Genomic DNA, 23,496 nt, shown 5'->3' with positions numbered 1-23,496 from the left:
TCCAAAATCAAAAGATGATCACAGGGAAACTAGAGGGAAACTGAAGCCGGCCGATAGCCGTCGTTTCGAAGGTAGAGCAGATAAATAAAACATAACGTTGGTAAGTTTTAAAAAAATTTGCATAAAAACACAATAGTTTTCTTAAATATATATGTATCGTCTGTTCGTCTACGTTAGACATACTTGTCGGAGCATGTACATTTCCGTTGCAGTCAACTAAAAAAACAGATGCTTTTTGAGTTGCATCATATTAGTTGCCTCCTCCACGCCAAAGAAAATGTTTAATAAACCAGAATCTCCTCCTATATAAATCATGCACCGAAAGCCATGCACCAACTCAAAAACCTAAAACAGTTGGCTCTTCAAAGACAATCAGAAAGGCATCAAACGTGTAACCAATGGGCCTTTCGTCTCTCAAAATAATGCATCTTATCGCCTTTCTTCTTGTTGTAGGGATGTGGTCTTCAGGAGTTACGTGCCGAATGTTAAGTGATGTATCCATCTCTGAGAGACATGAGCTGTGGATGCTACGCTATGGACGTGTGTACCAGGATGACGCAGAGAAGAAAATGCGCTTCAACGTATTCAAGGACAACGTAGAATTCATCGAATCCTTCAATACTGCTGAAAACCAGCCTTACAAAGTAGCGATTAACAAATTTGCAGACCAAACGAATGAAGAGTTCAAAGCCGCTCGTAATGGATATAAGTTTTCATCAAACAAAAGATCAGCAAGAACACCACCTTTTAGGTATGAAAACGTGACTGCCGTGCCACCTAGCATGGATTGGAGAAAGAAAGGAGCTGTTACCCCAGTTAAAGATCAAGGCCAATGTGGTACGTTGATAATGAAACAACAAAAACATAAAAAAAACTGATTTCTACACTATTGGCAATACGTAAATATCGTGGTTATATATAGTTTAGTGTTTTTTATTCTATAGGAAGCTGTTGGGCATTTTCAACAATCGCTGCAACGGAAGGAATTACTCAGCTGACAACTGGAAAACTAATTTCACTGTCTGAGCAAGAGCTAGTGGACTGTGACAGGAGTGGTGTAGATCAAGGATGCGATGGTGGGGAGATGGAAGATGGCTTTGAGTTTATCGTTAAAAACAAAGGCATCAACACCGAGGTGGCTTACCCATATCAGGCAGCAGATGGAACCTGCAACACCAAGGAAGAAGCTGTCCATGCTGCCACCATTACTGGGTATGAAAAAGTGCCAGCCAACAGTGAATCCGCATTGTTACAGGCAGTCGCCAATCAACCCATATCAGTTTCCATTGACGCCAGTGGCATGGGTTTCCAGTTCTATTCAGGTGGCGTGTTTACTGGGGATTGTGGAACTGATCTTGACCATGGTGTTACAGCAGTTGGATATGGAGTGACCGATGATGGAATGAAGTACTGGTTGGTAAAAAATTCGTGGGGTGCCAGCTGGGGGGATAGTGGATACATAATGATGCAAAGAGATGTTAGTGCCAAAGAAGGTCTATGTGGAATAGCTATGGATTCATCGTATCCAACTGCTTAGATCTCCGGTTTATGCATGCCTTTTATAAGTTATAACGTATGCATGCCTTTTATAAGTTATAACGTGAACGAAACACACAAAGCACAGCTATCTGCATGTCCATATGTATATTTATGTAATTATTGTATTCCGGTCCTTGTAATCTATGTTACACAAATACTTGTTAATTAATATAAATCAAATATCCTATTTTTCTTCGTATATTCTATATATCTTAATACGGACCAATGCAGACGACACTTGTCCCGAATTGACGTCGCTAAAAGTAGCCTTACCCCGACGACTAGTCGTCGTCATACCTCTTGCGAACTTTGACCAATTTACTTTGACCCAGACCTCTATTCTGACGACAAGTCGTCGGCAAAAGTGTGGCAAGAACAACAAAAATATTGGCGGTATGCTAAAATTCTATACATACGACATGTTGTTGGTATAGGTATCAAAAAAATATATTTTCGATCCATTTATTTTTAATTCATATGTCAGAAAAACAAAATGACGTTGTTTTGTGTATGCTATACCGACAACTTGTCGTCGGCATGACATGTGGCGATCCGCATCACAGGGCTATCCCGACGACTTGTCGTCACCATAGTTTTTTAATTTTTTTTTTGTTTCAGCAAAAAGCAAAACGGCAACGTTTATTTGACCCTATACCGACGACATGTCATCGGCATAGGGGTTTACCCTAAAGAATACGGGCAACCTTCGTTCATTTGCACAACGACGCAACAAACTCTTTCTCTCCGACGAAAAGCTGATTCCAACGGCACTAGCTGGCGATTAGTCCCAAGTAAACCTTTTCTACTCCTATTTCATTGAATATTGATGTGTGCTAATGATTTTTACCCCTAATTTGGGGTTTTTTTTTGGTGTTTAGAGGCTTTCACCGGTGGTGAAGCACCCCTGTCCGTCTTCCGCCGCCTGAAGCTTCCCCACCGCGAGTTGTTCAACGACGCCCATCGTTCCAGGTTATCTCATTCACCACCCTTCGTATTTTATTGCAGGAACACAACATCGATTTCGAACAATCACTTTTGGTGTTTTTTTTTCTGATTTTTTTTTTATCTTCGGTGACCACCAACCACCACCGGAGGATCACCATCGATTTTGACAAGGGTAATCCCCATCACAGCAAGAAGAACAAACACAGGTTAGTTTTTTTTTTTTTTTTTTTTTGTAATTTTTATTGAAATTGAAATTATATATATGCATAAGTTTTCATGAAATTGAAATTGATATTGATCCTCTTTTAATTATAGAATTGTGTTGTTTGGTATATGTATGATTGTTGTTTTTTGTTTGGTATATGTATATTGTATGTTTGTTTTGGTTTATACGAAATTGAAATTGTATGAAATTCAAATTTGTTTAGGTCATATGAAATTGTGGTTAAAATATTATATGAAATTCAAATTTGTTTAGGTTCATATGAAATTGAAATTGTATGTATACAATGTTAGTTTACTTGTTTAGGTTTATATAAAATCGAAATTTTGTATGATTGTGAAATATGTATGATTGTGATCTTTGTTTAGGTTTGTATGAAATTTTATGTATAAAATATAAAATATGTATGGTTGTGTTATTTGTTTAGTTTATTAGCTTAAGTGAATAAAAGTACAATGTTGTAATTGAAAAAAAAATAATAATATATATATATATATATATATATATATATATATATATATATATATACTATAAATACAATATAATGACATTTGATAAGAGTTTTTTCTGTATGTAAAAAAAAACAAAATGTATATATATTAAAAAAAATAATAATAATAATCCGCCCGTTTTTTCCTCAAACAAAAGTTATTAATAACAACATACTTTTATTATCTTGTTTATTAAAGTATTTTATTTTCATTTCTGTTTGAAAGTTATAACATAAAACAAAATAATAAAATCACATTGTTATTAAAAGTATGGTGCTATAAAAAAGCAAAAAAAATTAAATAGTATTAAAAGTATAATGATGTAATTGAAAAAAAAATGTATATATACTATAAATACAATCTAATGACTACTGATAAGAGTTTTTTTTCTATAATTGAAAAAAAGTAAAATGTATATATATTAAAAGTACAATGTTGTAATTGAAAAAAAAAAAACAAAATAATATTCCGTCCATTTTTTTCTCAAACAAAAAGTCATATCATTTAACTATGTATACAATCTAATTTTTAAGTTCAAATCTTTGTCATTAAAAACAAACGTTACTAATAGCAACGTAAACCAAAATATAAAAATATTTAAACTAATAAAAGTATGTTTATTAAGAGTAAAGTTTATTAAGTAAAAAATATTTAAACTACAAAATTTATTAATAGAAACATACTTTTTTTATCTTGTTTATTGAAGTATTTTATTTTCATTTTTATTTGAAAGTTAGAACATAAAACAAAATAATAAAATCACGTTGTTATTAAAAGTATGATACTATAAAAAAAATATTAAAAGTACAACGATGTAATTGAAAAAAAAATAACATTTTGTCCGTTTTTTCTCAAACAAAAAGTCATACAATATAACTATGTATACAATCTAATTTTTAAGTTAAAATGTTTTTAATTAAGAACAAACGTTACTAGTAGCAACATAAAACAAAATATAAAAATATTTAAAATAATAAAAGTATGTTTATTGAAAGTAAACAAAATATAAAAATATTTAAACTAATAAAAGTACGTTTATTGTAACTATGTATACAATCTAATTTTAATAATGACACGGTAATGACGATCGATAAGAGTTGAATTCGTGAAAACTGAACGTCTCCAAAATTCGTGGAAGGTCTTAAAAACTTTACGGAGATTGCTAGGAAACATGTTGACTCTGAAGACAAAGTGTGTTGTCCGTACGTAAAGTGTGTGAATATGTATCGATAGTTTTTGAGTACGGTTTATGCCCATATACATGACCATGGGTTTCTAAAATCGTATACTATATGGATTTATCACGGTGAGAAGCATTCTGTTTCGGATTTAGGCTACAATTCGACTCCAATAAACATTCCAACAACTAATGAGATGTTTGATGTAATTGATGGTGTTATGGCGGAACAAAATACAAATGAAGAAAATCTACATGATGAAGGACGAGGCATTGACTCATAATTTGATGCTTTGTTTGAGGAGCTCAATACTGTTATACCCTGATTGTGAGATGTCTTCTTTAAACTTTTTGGAAAAGTTGTTGCATCTTAAAGTGATCAATAAGTGGACAAATAGTTCATTTTACCAACTTGTAGAGTTGCTAAGAGTTGCTTTCCCGAAGAGCAAGATTCCAACTTCACACTATGAAGCTAAGAAAAAGTTGAGAAAGATAGGGTTAGGATATGAGTCCATCCATGCTTGCAAATATGATTGTGCTTTGTTTTGGAAGGAGAATGATTCCATGCAGAATTGCCCGATTTGTAACGAGAGTAGATAGGTGGACACAACCACAAAGGGGAAGCGAGTAACACATAAAGTGTTGTTGTACTTTCCTTTGACTCCAAGACTTCGACGGATGTATATTTCCAGATTCACGGCTAAAGATATGATTTGGCATAATACTGGAAGATCACCGGATGGTATGATGTATCATCCGGTAGATGGGAAGTCTTGGCAAGAATTTGATAAGAGATATCCAGAGTTTGCCAATGAACCTAGAAATGTTCGTCTAGGTTTTGTTGCTGACAGCTTTAATCCATTCGGCAACTTTAATAACAATTATAGTATTTGGCCATTTATATTGACTACCTACAATACACCACCATGTATATGTATGAAAGAGTCTTCTGTCATGCTAACTTTGTTGATTCCTGGCCCTAGATCACCCGCAAAGGACATTTATGTTGACTTGAGGCCTTTAGTGGATGAGTTGAAAATGTTGTGGGTCGAAGAAGTCCAAATGAGAGATGCATCAACCAACACTGTATTCAATATGTGTGTGATGTTGTTATGGACTATCAATGATTTCCCAACACATAGCAGTCTGTCTGGATGGAGTGGTCAAGGTTATTTAGCATGCCCTACTTTTAACGAAGACACATCTTCCATTTATGTGACCAACAAGATGTCTTATGTTGGTCATAGACGATTCTTGAATATAAACCATAGTTGGAGGGAGAGTCTATTGTTTGATGGTCAACCTGATACAAGACCGCGTCCTAGACGATTCAGTAATGCAACTATATTAAAGCAAGTAAATTATCTCTCTGATCGAATTCTAGGGAAACGTCCTGATTATGGGTGCAAAAAAAGAAAGTGTGACGATGAAAGAAAAAAGAGAGAGTTAAATTGGACGAAACATAGTATCTTCTTTGAGCTTGATTATTGGTCTTCCCTCGACCTAAGACACAATTTCGATGTTATGCATGTTTCAAAGAATGTGAATGAGAGTGTGTTGAATACTACACTGATGAAAGATAAAAGAAAAAAGAAAAAAGAAGCAAGAATTGACTTGAAAAATTTGGGCATTAGACCAGATCAATGGCCAAAATAGAAAGTCAAGAAGATGAAGAAACACAACAAGGATGAAAACAAGAAGAAAGAAATACTCCCACATGCTTCTTACTCTTTCAAACCAATTGATCGACAGCGTTTTTGTCAATTCATTAAAGGAGTGAGACTACCTGATGGTTTTGGATCGAACTTTAAGAAGAAGGTTAATGATACTTAATCAAATTTGGTTAGGCTGAAGTCTCACGATCATCACATCCTCATGCAACGATTGCTACCTATAGGAGTTCGAGCATGTCTCCCACCAAATGTTTCTAGAAAAATCATTCACCTGTGTACATTCTTTAAAAAAATTTATGCACGGTCATTGGATGTTAACAACATGAGAAATGCTATAACAGAAGTGGTGAAGATCTTATGCAATCTTGAGTTTATATATCCTCCAGTATTTTTCGACATAATGATTCATCTTATTCTTCATTTACCTGATGAAGACATTCTTGGAGGGCCTGTACACATGAGATGGATGTATCCTTTTGAAAGATATATGAAAAAACTTAAAAATTATGTCAGAAACAAAGCCAAACCAGAAGGTTCAATAGCAAAGGGTTATGTTGCATACGAAGCATTAACATTCTGCTCTATGTATCTTGAGAGTATGCAAACTAAATTTAACCGTGTTGATAGAAATGATGATCCCGACCTTACAAAAAGGCAAATTTTTGTGTTCTCATCACAATGTCGAACAATGTCGGCTAAGAAAATCGTTGAGCTTTGTAAAGAGGCCAACAAATCATTGCATTGGTTTGTACTAAACAATTGCGATGAGGATTAGATGAGAAGCTACAAATCGTAAGTTTCTGATCTATTAACTACCTTTTCGATAGTGTTTTAACTATTCTAATTATTTTGTCCCATATTCAGTGAATTCAAATTAGAATTGCCTGAAAGTGATATCAAAAAGGAATTTCCTTCATGGTTCAAAGAAAAGGTAAGTATATTATATATTTATAACGTAAAACTAATTGATTACTTAAACATATAATCTTATATTTCCTTACAGATTTATTATATCCAAAAAGATATGCCTTCGGATTGTACTGACGAATTAAAGGAGTTGACATATGTTCCGTTGCGTGCATATTCTTACACCGCGTGCATAGTAAATGATGTCTGATTTGTCGTGAATAGTCATGATCTCCAACGCACTACTCAAAATAGTGGTGTTGTTACATTCGGAGAAGACGGTACACCATTTTATGGTCAATTAGATGAGATCATAGAGTTGCATTATTTATATAATAAATCAATTGTAACCTTTCGTGGTAAATGGTTCAATGCGTCATTACGTAATGGACGTTTAAAGACTATAAATAATATGATTCTTATCAATACCAGTCATGAATGGTAAGTCGGTAAAACGTGATATGATGATCAACAATACATCTTAGCCACACGAGCTAAACAAGTATTTTATCTCCAAGATCCCTGGTGGTTTTCGAGACCAATAAAATTAAAAACCCTAAATATTACACACTAAAACAGTGTATAGTGGTAAAGGGATCGTATCCACGGAGATTGGTTCAATTTAAATCTCTATGTAAATCTCTTTGTAAAATACTTGCAAGACAAAATTAAAAGTAAAATGGGGGGGGGGGGGGGGAGGTTTAATTCTTTTTGATTGTTTGACTAAATTAAAACTAGCTAGAATGAAAATATGACAAGTAAACAAGTAAAGATTAGATTAAATTCAATGAAGTAGAATTGGTTGATTTTGGGGTACACCTCATGGATGATATAATTGAATTATCATTAGACTTAATGGAATAACACTTGTGAATTGGTTTAACTTGGTTATAGCAATTCATAAGCACAAATTGCCCCAACTCTTCTTAGAAATTAAAATGGTTAGAGGAGCTCTTAACACATTTCCTTAATTGAAGTCACAAAATCAATGAAGCATAAAATCTTGTGAAAATCAATTAGCTTTAAGTTGTAAGAGTTACCAAGTCCAAAAGATAATCAAATGCTTACATTATCATGATGGAGGAAACATTTCCATGGTCTAAATGAAATGAAAACAAACATATAAACCATTTGTTGCTTACTAATTTGAAGATCCATTACTTAACCAAGAAATTAGTCAACAAAAACAAGCATTCATTCATCCAAGCTCATGATCAAAGATAAACAAACACAGCAAGATGTTTAACTAGAAAACATTTCCATAAACTTCAAACACAACGTAATAATAAGTCTTCAAAGCAAATAATCATCCATGGGTCAAACCCTAATAAACCAAATGAAAGTTTAGCCAAGCATGGCCAAAGTAAAAGAAAAACAATATAGTTTAGTGGTACCAAACATTGTCTTAGATGTAAGATGGAAGGAAATTACACTACTCTTCCAAAAATTCTTCAAATCTTCCAAGGCTTTTTGAGAGAGAATATGGTGTATGTTATTCAAGTGATACCTCCCAAGAATGGCTCCAATCTCTAGCAAAAGGGAGATGATTTCCGGATTCAAAAAAGTGCCAAAAGCCACCCACCAAACTTCCACAAATAGAGTCAACACGTCAAACCCGAAATCGGCTCAGAACAATTCATGCGGACCGCGTATGAGTCCACGCGGACCGCGTGGGTCACGCTGAATGTGAGACTTGGGCCATTAATCATGTATTCTAGCCCAATCTTCAATTCTTCAACTTCAGCCCACAATCATAACTCTTTAGAGTCCATTTGTGCCATTCCAAAGCCTTCTAATGATTGATCTAATACTCCTTAAATTTTCTTGTAGCTCGATTCCGCGTCGCCTCATCATCATCCTTGCTCACAAATTAAATCCAAATTGATTTCTTCTTTATGCAAGCACCAAGCCCAATCGCACCACTTCAAGTCCACAAGCAAATCACATGCCTCCATAAGTCTTGCATCCTTCTAAGCCTCCAATAACAAATAGTCTTCGGTAAATCCTGCAATTAAGCTCAAAAGACTAGAAAGCACCTGGTAAAGGAGAAAAATGACAAAAAGAGAAAATATGCATGAAGATTGATTAAAATGAGATGGTTTTAACTAAAAATAAACTATGAAAAGAAGTAATAAAAATGAAACTATCAATCCCACTCAAAACAATAACTGGAGAGTTGTGGAAGAGGTTTATCAGCGAAAACTTTGGAATCATCCAAGTATCGGTGTTGTGAATGAGATAGATGTCGTGAACAACACTCAATCAACTGATTTTACCTTGGTTGTCGACTTAGGCATCTTACCTATGCAGATGACTTTAGGTGAAGTTGGTGAAACAAGTGTGGTTGCTAGGAGGAATGTTGCTCCTACTATAGACGATGAAGATTTCATTAACGATGACAATGACGATGATGATATGTACTCTTCAGATGAAGAAATAAATAATGAAAACTGTGACATTGATGATGATGTTGTACATGTATATTTTTCTAGTGATGAATCTGGTTGACAATATGTTATTGTTATTATATATCGTGATTGCTTATAATATTTGTTAAATTTTGAAATGTTGCTTATTTGTAGCTTTATTATATATTCTAAATGTTTATAATATTTGTTAAACAAATAGCAGAAGTCGCGAGGGGACACGGAGGAAACGGTGGGGATAAACCTCCACATGGGGTTGCATGCGGTGTACCATCAGGTTGCCAATCTTGTAAGTTATATGAAATTTTGAAGTATTAGATATATTAAAGTTTTAAATTTCAAAATTTCCAATTGTATATGTAAATATAGCACAAGCGAAGAATGTGAATGTGAATGTGTGTGGCAAAGGGAGAAACTTAAATTTGTATGATGAGTATGAAAAAAACAAGTGTAGGCCTTTGGATTTGACAATTGATATCTCCGGGCGGACATATCGATTTATAGGGGACAACGGGCAAATGTTTGTCAGACTGATCTCAAATCTGGTGGGATGACAGGTACCGTTGCATTATCATACTTGGTGTCGTGTTACTACCAAGTACAAAGATGATTTATATCCCGAGCTAGAGGTAAGTATACAATATATTTTATATGTATTGAATTTTACATTTATTAAATATTTTTTTACTAATTAAATATGTTTTTCCTTTTGCAGACTTATTTTGATATTAATAGGTATCGGGGCACAAACTTGTGGGAACCCCTTCGGGGGAGTATCCAAGCAAATATGCAAAGAGCTTATCGAGAGCGCAAGTATCAGATAAAAAAACATTTTGATAGAGTTGGTGGATACCAAAATGTGGAAAGGGCAAGAAGATATCCACCGCCTGATTGAACCGCCGAAGTTTGGAACGATGTGATTGATTTGTTGTTTTTGACCGAGGAATACAAACGCACACCGGTCAAAAATGAAGTTACTAGGTCGAAACGTCCGCACACAAGTGCTCACGGATGTAGACCCTATGCTCAACGACGTCATTTAGAGGTAATAAAATATATTAGTATTATTTAGAATAGTTATTAACATTTGTAAAAATATATTTATTGTTTTTTCACTTATTATAGGAAAAAATGGGAATCAAGCCGCAGCATATTGAGGGTTGGAGACAAATGCACTACAAAGAAGGTTCGGGTTGGTGTACAACTCGAGCACAAGATGATTGGGTAAGTGATAAACGAAATGAATGTGTTGTTTAAATATATTATTATTAATTACAGTTTCTTGTTTAAGAAATATTGTTATTATTTTAATATTTAAGTTTAGTTGTTTGTTTTAGTTAACGTATGTTAATTGTTTTCTTTATTTTAGGAGAAAATTCAAGAGAAATATGAGAAAATGCAAAACGAGATTGGGGAAGGTGGAGAAGTAAACGAGGAAGAATGTTTAGAACGTGCCCTTGGGACGAGACACGGACATGCTCGTGGGGTGTGTAGGCAACCAACAAATGCAAGAATATTTGCAACAATATAATGCATCATTGGCGACATGTATTCCGAACTTCCAACCACCACCATAATTCCTAACTTTCTATTTAACTATAACACACAAGCAACTACCTCTCAACAATTTGCCGAAATGATGGATGAAGAAGGAGGAGAAGAAGAAGAAGAAGAAGGAGGAGAAGAAGAAGAAGGAGAAGACGATTATGACAATGATGGTTTATGTTTTTTTTAGTATTATGAACAATGTTAGTTAACTACTTATTGTAATATTAAACTTGAATTTGATGTTTTGAATTTGAACAATGGTACCTAGTTAATGTATTTCAATTGATATTTGCTGTAATATTTTTTGGATTTGTTAAAAATGCAGGAATTGTAATGTACAACACCTATAAAGCTAAAAAAACAACAAGTAGCTATCCCGACGACAAGTCGTCGCTATAGGTCCATAACCGACAACCGTTAAAAACCCTCTAGCGATGACATGTCATCGTAATAGCTAAAACCTTTCGCGGCGACTTCCCGTCGCTATAGGTGTCCCAACGACATGTCATCGCCACAGGTTTTTAATAAAACTTTATTTTTTTCCGAAAATATGGTTGACAAAAGCTGTACTGACGACATGTCGTCGCAATAGGTGAAGCTATGTCGATGACATCTATGCCGACGACGTAATGGACCTATGCCGACATGCTTGTCCCGACGACCCTTTGCCGACGACTTGTCATCGCCATACCCTATACCAACGACTTGTCGTCTATACCAACGACTTGTCGTCTGGATAAGGTCTGGATTTGTTGGAAAGCCTCAAATCTTATACTCTAAACTCTCGTATATAATGAACTTGGAGAAGAGAACAAAACAATTTCTAATATGAAGTATAAATTGTATACTTTAAAGTTGCAGAAAAAAAAAACTCGCACTAGTCATATCAAAGAAAGCCTATATAGGCTTACATGCATACATCACGTGAGAAGAAACTAAATGCAGAAAAATACTAGTCTAATCCAATGGTACATGGTATGACTTCTTCTTCTAAACCCCAACGTGTAAAACCCCAACGTACATATCATTAAAACAGTCAAACCCCTTTACCCATTTTTCCTTATTCAGACTTTAAATAACGTAAACCAGTGATAAACTATTAACTAAAAACCTTAAAACTTATTAAACTAGCAGTCATGCATGTAAACCTGTGAATTAAACCTGATTAATCTCAACAATCACCCCGTTGCTCATTCACAACAGTGTCGGTTCATCATCCTCGCACCGGGTCAAGTGAAGCTCATCCTTTTTCTCCCACAATGGACAGTCTGATATGTAATGTCCAATCTCATTACACTTGTAACACTTCTGGTGACTCTTGTCCCGTTGTACTCGACCATCTTCTCGAATTTTCCCGAACCCCCGACCTCCACCTCGGCCACGCCCATAGTCTTCCCCATTCGAGTTTCCACAACCACAATGTTTACACCTACGCTCTTTTTCTTTTGCTTTTTCATCCGAATTATCAAATAAAAGCTGATTTTGATCGGGTTGGATCTCCTCAACTTTGATCCTTTCTTCATAAGCTTTAAGTCGGCCCACAACATCATCATAACCGATGGTCTTCAAATCTACAACTTGTTCTATAAAAACCACCATATTAATAAAACGTTTTGGTGTCCCATTAAGAAATTTCTTAACCAATTTTGTTTTTTCCATAACTGATCTAAAAGTTTCTTTTTTTTTTAAAAAAGATGCATACAAACACAATAGTTTTCGTAAATATATACTTGTCATAGCATGTACATTTATCGTTGCAGTCAACTAAAAAAGGATGCTTTTTCAGTTACATCATATTAGTTGCCTCCTCCACGCCAAAAAAAAATGTTTAATAAACCAGAATCTCGTCCTATATAAATCATACACCGAAAGCCATGCACCAACTCAAAAACCTAAAACAGTTGGCTCTTCAAAGACAATCAGAAAGGCATCAAACGTGTAACCAATGGGCCTTTCGTCTCTCAAAATAATGCATCTTATCGCCTTTCTTCTTGTTGTAGGGATGTGGTCTTCAGGAGTTACGTGCCGAATGTTAAGTGATGTATCCATCTCTGAGAGACATGAGCTGTGGATGCTACGCTATGGACGTGTGTACCAGGATGACGCAGAGAAGAAAATGCGCTTCAACGTATTCAAGGACAACGTAGAATTCATCGAATCCTTCAATACTGCTGAAAACCAGCCTTACAAAGTAGCGATTAACAAATTTGCAGACCAAACGAATGAAGAGTTCAAAGCCGCTCGTAATGGATATAAGTTTTCATCAAACAAAAGATCAGCAAGAACACCACCTTTTAGGTATGAAAACGTGACTGCCGTGCCACCTAGCATGGATTGGAGAAAGAAAGGAGCTGTTACCCCAGTTAAAGATCAAGGCCAATGTGGTACGTTGATAATGAAACAACAAAAACATAAAAAAAACTGATTTCTACACTATTGGCAATACGTAAATATCGTGGTTATATATAGTTTAGTGTTTTTTATTCTATAGGAAGCTGTTGGGCATTTTCAACAATCGCTGCAACGGAAGGAATTACTCAGCTGACAACTGGAAAACTAATTTCACTGTCTGAGCAAGAGCTAGTGGACTGTGACAGGAGTGGTGTAGATCAAGGATGCGATGGTGGGGAGATGGAAGATGGCTTTGAGTTTATCGTTAAAAACAAAGGCATCAACACCGAGGTGGCTTACCCATATCAGGCAGCAGATGGAACCTGCAACACCAAGGAAGAAGCTGTCCATGCTGCCACCATTACTGGGTATGAAAAAGTGCCAGCCAACAGTGAATCCGCATTGTTACAGGCAGTCGCCAATCAACCCATATCAGTTTCCATTGACGCCAGTGGCATGGGTTTCCAGTTCTATTCAGGTGGCGTGTTTACTGGGGATTGTGGAACTGATCTTGACCATGGTGTTACAGCAGTTGGATATGGAGTGACCGATGATGGAATGAAGTACTGGTTGGTAAAAAATTCGTGGGGTGCCAGCTGGGGGGATAGTGGATACATAATGATGCAAAGAGATGTTAGTGCCAAAGAAGGTCTATGTGGAATAGCTATGGATTCATCGTATCCAACTGCTTAGATCTCCGGTTTATGCATGCCTTTTATAAGTTATAACGTATGCATGCCTTTTATAAGTTATAACGTGAACGAAACACACAAAGCACAGCTATCTGCATGTCCATATGTATATTTATGTAATTATTGTATTCCGGTCCTTGTAATCTATGTTACACAAATACTTGTTAATTAATATAAATCAAATATCCTATTTTTCTTCGTATATTCTATATATCTTAATACGGACCAATGCAGACGACACTTGTCCCGAATTGACGTCGCTAAAAGTAGCCTTACCCCGACGACTAGTCGTCGTCATACCTCTTGCGAACTTTGACCAATTTACTTTGACCCAGACCTCTATTCTGACGACAAGTCGTCGGCAAAAGTGTGGCAAGAACAACAAAAATATTGGCGGTATGCTAAAATTCTATACATACGACATGTTGTTGGTATAGGTATCAAAAAAATATATTTTCGATCCATTTATTTTTAATTCATATGTCAGAAAAACAAAATGACGTTGTTTTGTGTATGCTATACCGACAACTTGTCGTCGGCATGACATGTGGCGATCCGCATCACAGGGCTATCCCGACGACTTGTCGTCACCATAGTTTTTTAATTTTTTTTTTGTTTCAGCAAAAAGCAAAACGGCAACGTTTATTTGACCCTATACCGACGACATGTCATCGGCATAGGGGTTTACCCTAAAGAATACGGGCAACCTTCGTTCATTTGCACAACGACGCAACAAACTCTTTCTCTCCGACGAAAAGCTGATTCCAACGGCACTAGCTGGCGATTAGTCCCAAGTAAACCTTTTCTACTCCTATTTCATTGAATATTGATGTGTGCTAATGATTTTTACCCCTAATTTGGGGTTTTTTTTTGGTGTTTAGAGGCTTTCACCGGTGGTGAAGCACCCCTGTCCGTCTTCCGCCGCCTGAAGCTTCCCCACCGCGAGTTGTTCAACGACGCCCATCGTTCCAGGTTATCTCATTCACCACCCTTCGTATTTTATTGCAGGAACACAACATCGATTTCGAACAATCACTTTTGGTGTTTTTTTTTCTGATTTTTTTTTTATCTTCGGTGACCACCAACCACCACCGGAGGATCACCATCGATTTTGACAAGGGTAATCCCCATCACAGCAAGAAGAACAAACACAGGTTAGTTTTTTTTTTTTTTTTTTTTTGTAATTTTTATTGAAATTGAAATTATATATATGCATAAGTTTTCATGAAATTGAAATTGATATTGATCCTCTTTTAATTATAGAATTGTGTTGTTTGGTATATGTATGATTGTTGTTTTTTGTTTGGTATATGTATATTGTATGTTTGTTTTGGTTTATACGAAATTGAAATTGTATGAAATTCAAATTTGTTTAGGTCATATGAAATTGTGGTTAAAATATTATATGAAATTCAAATTTGTTTAGGTTCATATGAAATTGAAATTGTATGTATACAATGTTAGTTTACTTGTTTAGGTTTATATAAAATCGAAATTTTGTATGATTGTGAAATATGTATGATTGTGATCTTTGTTTAGGTTTGTATGAAATTTTATGTATAAAATATAAAATATGTATGGTTGTGTTATTTGTTTAGTTTATTAGCTTAAGTGAATAAAAGTACAATGTTGTAATTGAAAAAAAAATAATAATATATATATATATATATATATATATATATATATATATATATATATACTATAAATACAATATAATGACATTTGATAAGAGTTTTTTCTGTATGTAAAAAAAAACAAAATGTATATATATTAAAAAAAATAATAATAATAATCCGCCCGTTTTTTCCTCAAACAAAAGTTATTAATAACAACATACTTTTATTATCTTGTTTATTAAAGTATTTTATTTTCATTTCTGTTTGAAAGTTATAACATAAAACAAAATAATAAAATCACATTGTTATTAAAAGTATGGTGCTATAAAAAAGCAAAAAAAATTAAATAGTATTAAAAGTATAATGATGTAATTGAAAAAAAAATGTATATATACTATAAATACAATCTAATGACTACTGATAAGAGTTTTTTTTCTATAATTGAAAAAAAGTAAAATGTATATATATTAAAAGTACAATGTTGTAATTGAAAAAAAAAAACAAAATAATATTCCGTCCATTTTTTTCTCAAACAAAAAGTCATATCATTTAACTATGTATACAATCTAATTTTTAAGTTCAAATCTTTGTCATTAAAAACAAACGTTACTAATAGCAACGTAAACCAAAATATAAAAATATTTAAACTAATAAAAGTATGTTTATTAAGAGTAAAGTTTATTAAGTAAAAAATATTTAAACTACAAAATTTATTAATAGAAACATACTTTTTTTATCTTGTTTATTGAAGTATTTTATTTTCATTTTTATTTGAAAGTTAGAACATAAAACAAAATAATAAAATCACGTTGTTATTAAAAGTATGATACTATAAAAAAAATATTAAAAGTACAACGATGTAATTGAAAAAAAAATAACATTTTGTCCGTTTTTTCTCAAACAAAAAGTCATACAATATAACTATGTATACAATCTAATTTTTAAGTTAAAATGTTTTTAATTAAGAACAAACGTTACTAGTAGCAACATAAAACAAAATATAAAAATATTTAAAATAATAAAAGTATGTTTATTGAAAGTAAACAAAATATAAAAATATTTAAACTAATAAAAGTACGTTTATTGTAACTATGTATACAATCTAATTTTAATAATGACACGGTAATGACGATCGATAAGAGTTGAATTCGTGAAAACTGAACGTCTCCAAAATTCGTGGAAGGTCTTAAAAACTTTACGGAGATTGCTAGGAAACATGTTGACTCTGAAGACAAAGTGTGTTGTCCGTACGTAAAGTGTGTGAATATGTATCGATAGTTTTTGAGTACGGTTTATGCCCATATACATGACCATGGGTTTCTAAAATCGTATACTATATGGATTTATCACGGTGAGAAGCATTCTGTTTCGGATTTAGGCTACAATTCGACTCCAATAAACATTCCAACAACTAATGAGATGTTTGATGTAATTGATGGTGTTATGGCGGAACAAAATACAAATGAAGAAAATCTACATGATGAAGGACGAGGCATTGACTCATAATTTGATGCTTTGTTTGAGGAGCTCAATACTGTTATACCCTGATTGTGAGATGTCTTCTTTAAACTTTTTGGAAAAGTTGTTGCATCTTAAAGTGATCAATAAGTGGACAAATAGTTCATTTTACCAACTTGTAGAGTTGCTAAGAGTTGCTTTCCCGAAGAGCAAGATTCCAACTTCACACTATGAAGCTAAGAAAAAGTTGAGAAAGATAGGGTTAGGATATGAGTCCATCCATGCTTGCAAATATGATTGTGCTTTGTTTTGGAAGGAGAATGATTCCATGCAGAATTGCCCGATTTGTAACGAGAGTAGATAGGTGGACACAACCACAAAGGGGAAGCGAGTAACACATAAAGTGTTGTTGTACTTTCCTTTGACTCCAAGACTTCGACGGATGTATATTTCCAGATTCACGGCTAAAGATATGATTTGGCATAATACTGGAAGATCACCGGATGGTATGATGTATCATCCGGTAGATGGGAAGTCTTGGCAAGAATTTGATAAGAGATATCCAGAGTTTGCCAATGAACCTAGAAATGTTCGTCTAGGTTTTGTTGCTGACAGCTTTAATCCATTCGGCAACTTTAATAACAATTATAGTATTTGGCCATTTATATTGACTACCTACAATACACCACCATGTATATGTATGAAAGAGTCTTCTGTCATGCTAACTTTGTTGATTCCTGGCCCTAGATCACCCGCAAAGGACATTTATGTTGACTTGAGGCCTTTAGTGGATGAGTTGAAAATGTTGTGGGTCGAAGAAGTCCAAATGAGAGATGCATCAACCAACACTGTATTCAATATGTGTGTGATGTTGTTATGGACTATCAATGATTTCCCAACACATAGCAGTCTGTCTGGATGGAGTGGTCAAGGTTATTTAGCATGCCCTACTTTTAACGAAGACACATCTTCCATTTATGTGACCAACAAGATGTCTTATGTTGGTCATAGACGATTCTTGAATATAAACCATAGTTGGAGGGAGAGTCTATTGTTTGATGGTCAACCTGATACAAGACCGCGTCCTAGACGATTCAGTAATGCAACTATATTAAAGCAAGTAAATTATCTCTCTGATCGAATTCTAGGGAAACGTCCTGATTATGGGTGCAAAAAAAGAAAGTGTGACGATGAAAGAAAAAAGAGAGAGTTAAATTGGACGAAACATAGTATCTTCTTTGAGCTTGATTATTGGTCTTCCCTCGACCTAAGACACAATTTCGATGTTATGCATGTTTCAAAGAATGTGAATGAGAGTGTGTTGAATACTACACTGATGAAAGATAAAAGAAAAAAGAAAAAAGAAGCAAGAATTGACTTGAAAAATTTGGGCATTAGACCAGATCAATGGCCAAAATAGAAAGTCAAGAAGATGAAGAAACACAACAAGGATGAAAACAAGAAGAAAGAAATACTCCCACATGCTTCTTACTCTTTCAAACCAATTGATCGACAGCGTTTTTGTCAATTCATTAAAGGAGTGAGACTACCTGATGGTTTTGGATCGAACTTTAAGAAGAAGGTTAATGATACTTAATCAAATTTGGTTAGGCTGAAGTCTCACGATCATCACATCCTCATGCAACGATTGCTACCTATAGGAGTTCGAGCATGTCTCCCACCAAATGTTTCTAGAAAAATCATTCACCTGTGTACATTCTTTAAAAAAATTTATGCACGGTCATTGGATGTTAACAACATGAGAAATGCTATAACAGAAGTGGTGAAGATCTTATGCAATCTTGAGTTTATATATCCTCCAGTATTTTTCGACATAATGATTCATCTTATTCTTCATTTACCTGATGAAGACATTCTTGGAGGGCCTGTACACATGAGATGGATGTATCCTTTTGAAAGATATATGAAAAAACTTAAAAATTATGTCAGAAACAAAGCCAAACCAGAAGGTTCAATAGCAAAGGGTTATGTTGCATACGAAGCATTAACATTCTGCTCTATGTATCTTGAGAGTATGCAAACTAAATTTAACCGTGTTGATAGAAATGATGATCCCGACCTTACAAAAAGGCAAATTTTTGTGTTCTCATCACAATGTCGAACAATGTCGGCTAAGAAAATCGTTGAGCTTTGTAAAGAGGCCAACAAATCATTGCATTGGTTTGTACTAAACAATTGCGATGAGGATTAGATGAGAAGCTACAAATCGTAAGTTTCTGATCTATTAACTACCTTTTCGATAGTGTTTTAACTATTCTAATTATTTTGTCCCATATTCAGTGAATTCAAATTAGAATTGCCTGAAAGTGATATCAAAAAGGAATTTCCTTCATGGTTCAAAGAAAAGGTAAGTATATTATATATTTATAACGTAAAACTAATTGATTACTTAAACATATAATCTTATATTTCCTTACAGATTTATTATATCCAAAAAGATATGCCTTCGGATTGTACTGACGAATTAAAGGAGTTGACATATGTTCCGTTGCGTGCATATTCTTACACCGCGTGCATAGTAAATGATGTCTGATTTGTCGTGAATAGTCATGATCTCCAACGCACTACTCAAAATAGTGGTGTTGTTACATTCGGAGAAGACGGTACACCATTTTATGGTCAATTAGATGAGATCATAGAGTTGCATTATTTATATAATAAATCAATTGTAACCTTTCGTGGTAAATGGTTCAATGCGTCATTACGTAATGGACGTTTAAAGACTATAAATAATATGATTCTTATCAATACCAGTCATGAATGGTAAGTCGGTAAAACGTGATATGATGATCAACAATACATCTTAGCCACACGAGCTAAACAAGTATTTTATCTCCAAGATCCCTGGTGGTTTTCGAGACCAATAAAATTAAAAACCCTAAATATTACACACTAAAACAGTGTATAGTGGTAAAGGGATCGTATCCACGGAGATTGGTTCAATTTAAATCTCTATGTAAATCTCTTTGTAAAATACTTGCAAGACAAAATTAAAAGTAAAATGGGGGGGGGGGGGGAGGTTTAATTCTTTTTGATTGTTTGACTAAATTAAAACTAGCTAGAATGAAAATATGACAAGTAAACAAGTAAAGATTAGATTAAATTCAATGAAGTAGAATTGGTTGATTTTGGGGTACACCTCATGGATGATATAATTGAATTATCATTAGACTTAATGGAATAACACTTGTGAATTGGTTTAACTTGGTTATAGCAATTCATAAGCACAAATTGCCCCAACTCTTCTTAGAAATTAAAATGGTTAGAGGAGCTCTTAACACATTTCCTTAATTGAAGTCACAAAATCAATGAAGCATAAAATCTTGTGAAAATCAATTAGCTTTAAGTTGTAAGAGTTACCAAGTCCAAAAGATAATCAAATGCTTACATTATCATGATGGAGGAAACATTTCCATGGTCTAAATGAAATGAAAACAAACATATAAACCATTTGTTGCTTACTAATTTGAAGATCCATTACTTAACCAAGAAATTAGTCAACAAAAACAAGCATTCATTCATCCAAGCTCATGATCAAAGATAAACAAACACAGCAAGATGTTTAACTAGAAAACATTTCCATAAACTTCAAACACAACGTAATAATAAGTCTTCAAAGCAAATAATCATCCATGGGTCAAACCCTAATAAACCAAATGAAAGTTTAGCCAAGCATGGCCAAAGTAAAAGAAAAACAATATAGTTTAGTGGTACCAAACATTGTCTTAGATGTAAGATGGAAGGAAATTACACTACTCTTCCAAAAATTCTTCAAATCTTCCAAGGCTTTTTGAGAGAGAATATGGTGTATGTTATTCAAGTGATACCTCCCAAGAATGGCTCCAATCTCTAGCAAAAGGGAGATGATTTCCGGATTCAAAAAAGTGCCAAAAGCCACCCACCAAACTTCCACAAATAGAGTCAACACGTCAAACCCGAAATCGGCTCAGAACAATTCATGCGGACCGCGTATGAGTCCACGCGGACCGCGTGGGTCACGCTGAATGTGAGACTTGGGCCATTAATCATGTATTCTAGCCCAATCTTCAATTCTTCAACTTCAGCCCACAATCATAACTCTTTAGAGTCCATTTGTGCCATTCCAAAGCCTTCTAATGATTGATCTAATACTCCTTAAATTTTCTTGTAGCTCGATTCCGCGTCGCCTCATCATCATCCTTGCTCACAAATTAAATCCAAATTGATTTCTTCTTTATGCAAGCACCAAGCCCAATCGCACCACTTCAAGTCCACAAGCAAATCACATGCCTCCATAAGTCTTGCATCCTTCTAAGCCTCCAATAACAAATAGTCTTCGGTAAATCCTGCAATTAAGCTCAAAAGACTAGAAAGCACCTGGTAAAGGAGAAAAATGACAAAAAGAGAAAATATGCATGAAGATTGATTAAAATGAGATGGTTTTAACTAAAAATAAACTATGAAAAGAAGTAATAAAAATGAAACTATCAATCCCACTCAAAACAATAACTGGAGAGTTGTGGAAGAGGTTTATCAGCGAAAACTTTGGAATCATCCAAGTATCAATGTTGTGAATGAGATAGATGTCGTGAACAACACTCAATCAACTGATTTTACCTTGGTTGTCGACTTAGGCATCTTACCTATGCAGATGACTTTAGGTGAAGTTGGTGAAACAAGTGTGGTTGCTAGGAGGAATGTTGCTCCTACTATAGACGATGAAGATTTCATTAACGATGACAATGACGATGATGATATGTACTCTTCAGATGAAGAAATAAATAATGAAAACTGTGACATTGATGATGATGTTGTACATGTATATTTTTCTAGTGATGAATCTGGTTGACAATATGTTATTGTTATTATATATCGTGATTGCTTATAATATTTGTTAAATTTTGAAATGTTGCTTATTTGTAGCTTTATTATATATTCTAAATGTTTATAATATTTGTTAAACAAATGGCAGAAGTCGCGAGGGGACACGGAGGAAACGGTGGGGATAAACCTCCACATGGGGTTGCATGCGGTGTACCATCAGGTTGCCAATCTTGTAAGTTATATGAAATTTTGAAGTATTAGATATATTAAAGTTTTAAATTTCAAAATTTCCAATTGTATATGTAAATATAGCACAAGCGAAGAATGTGAATGTGAATGTGTGTGGCAAAGGGAGAAACTTAAATTTGTATGATGAGTATGAAAAAAACAAGTGTAGGCCTTTGGATTTGACAATTGATATCTCCGGGCGGACATATCGATTTATAGGGGACAACGGGCAAATGTTTGTCAGACTGATCTCAAATCTGGTGGGATGACAGGTACCGTTGCATTATCATACTTGGTGTCGTGTTACTACCAAGTACAAAGATGATTTATATCCCGAGCTAGAGGTAAGTATACAATATATTTTATATGTATTGAATTTTACATTTATTAAATATTTTTTTACTAATTAAATATGTTTTTCCTTTTGCAGACTTATTTTGATATTAATAGGTATCGGGGCACAAACTTGTGGGAACCCCTTCGGGGGAGTATCCAAGCAAATATGCAAAGAGCTTATCGAGAGCGCAAGTATCAGATAAAAAAACATTTTGATAGAGTTGGTGGATACCAAAATGTGGAATGGGCAAGAAGATATCCACCGCCTGATTGAACCGCCGAAGTTTGGAACGATGTGATTGATTTGTTGTTTTTGACCGAGGAATACAAACGCACACCGGTCAAAAATGAAGTTACTAGGTCGAAACGTCCGCACACAAGTGCTCACGGATGTAGACCCTATGCTCAACGACGTCATTTAGAGGTAATAAAATATATTAGTATTATTTAGAATAGTTATTAACATTTGTAAAAATATATTTATTGTTTTTTCACTTATTATAGGAAAAAATGGGAATCAAGCCGCAGCATATTGAGGGTTGGAGACAAATGCACTACAAAGAAGGTTCGGGTTGGTGTACAACTCGAGCACAAGATGATTGGGTAAGTGATAAACGAAATGAATGTGTTGTTTAAATATATTATTATTAATTACAGTTTCTTGTTTAAGAAATATTGTTATTATTTTAATATTTAAGTTTAGTTGTTTGTTTTAGTTAACGTATGTTAATTGTTTTCTTTATTTTAGGAGAAAATTCAAGAGAAATATGAGAAAATGCAAAACGAGATTGGGGAAGGTGGAGAAGTAAACGAGGAAGAATGTTTAGAACGTGCCCTTGGGACGAGACACGGACATGCTCGTGGGGTGTGTAGGCAACCAACAAATGCAAGAATATTTGCAACAATATAATGCATCATTGGCGACATGTATTCCGAACTTCCAACCACCACCATAATTCCTAACTTTCTATTTAACTATAACACACAAGCAACTACCTCTCAACAATTTGCCGAAATGATGGA

General features: G+C 34.3%; 2 protein-coding genes across 2 annotated transcripts; both read left to right on the top strand.

Moving 5' to 3' along the window:
• Positions 1–334: 334 nt before the first annotated feature.
• On the top strand, positions 335–1,688 carry LOC111885538 (senescence-specific cysteine protease SAG39). Its single transcript, XM_023881792.3, has 2 exons — positions 335–837; positions 945–1,688. The coding sequence occupies exons 1-2, from the start codon at positions 399–401 to the stop codon at positions 1,535–1,537; spliced, it is 1,032 nt and encodes a 343-aa protein (XP_023737560.1). The 5' UTR covers positions 335–398; the 3' UTR covers positions 1,538–1,688.
• Positions 1,689–12,755: 11,067 nt separating this feature from the next.
• Positions 12,756–14,163, top strand: LOC128133845 (senescence-specific cysteine protease SAG39-like). Its single transcript, XM_052771370.1, has 2 exons — positions 12,756–13,312; positions 13,420–14,163. Exons 1-2 carry the CDS (start codon positions 12,874–12,876, stop codon positions 14,010–14,012), a joined length of 1,032 nt encoding a protein of 343 aa, XP_052627330.1. The 5' UTR covers positions 12,756–12,873; the 3' UTR covers positions 14,013–14,163.
• The last annotated feature ends 9,333 nt before the right edge of the window (positions 14,164–23,496 follow it).

This window comes from Lactuca sativa, chromosome 4 (genome assembly GCF_002870075.4).
Source record: "Lactuca sativa cultivar Salinas chromosome 4, Lsat_Salinas_v11, whole genome shotgun sequence".
Classification (NCBI taxonomy): domain Eukaryota; kingdom Viridiplantae; phylum Streptophyta; class Magnoliopsida; order Asterales; family Asteraceae; genus Lactuca; species Lactuca sativa.
The sequence above is the reverse complement of the archived record's forward strand: the minus strand, read 5'-3'. Positions and strand labels throughout refer to the sequence as shown.

Bases quoted from the DNA above. Each gene is read 5' to 3' on its own strand.
- LOC111885538 (XM_023881792.3), top strand. From the start codon at position 399: ATGGGCCTTTCGTCTCTCAAAATAATGCATCTTATCGCCTTTCTTCTT. The intron at 838-944 runs GTACGTTGATAA...TTTATTCTATAG, and splicing joins TAAAGATCAAGGCCAATGTG to GAAGCTGTTGGGCATTTTCA.
- LOC128133845 (XM_052771370.1), top strand. From the start codon at position 12,874: ATGGGCCTTTCGTCTCTCAAAATAATGCATCTTATCGCCTTTCTTCTT. The intron at 13,313-13,419 runs GTACGTTGATAA...TTTATTCTATAG, and splicing joins TAAAGATCAAGGCCAATGTG to GAAGCTGTTGGGCATTTTCA.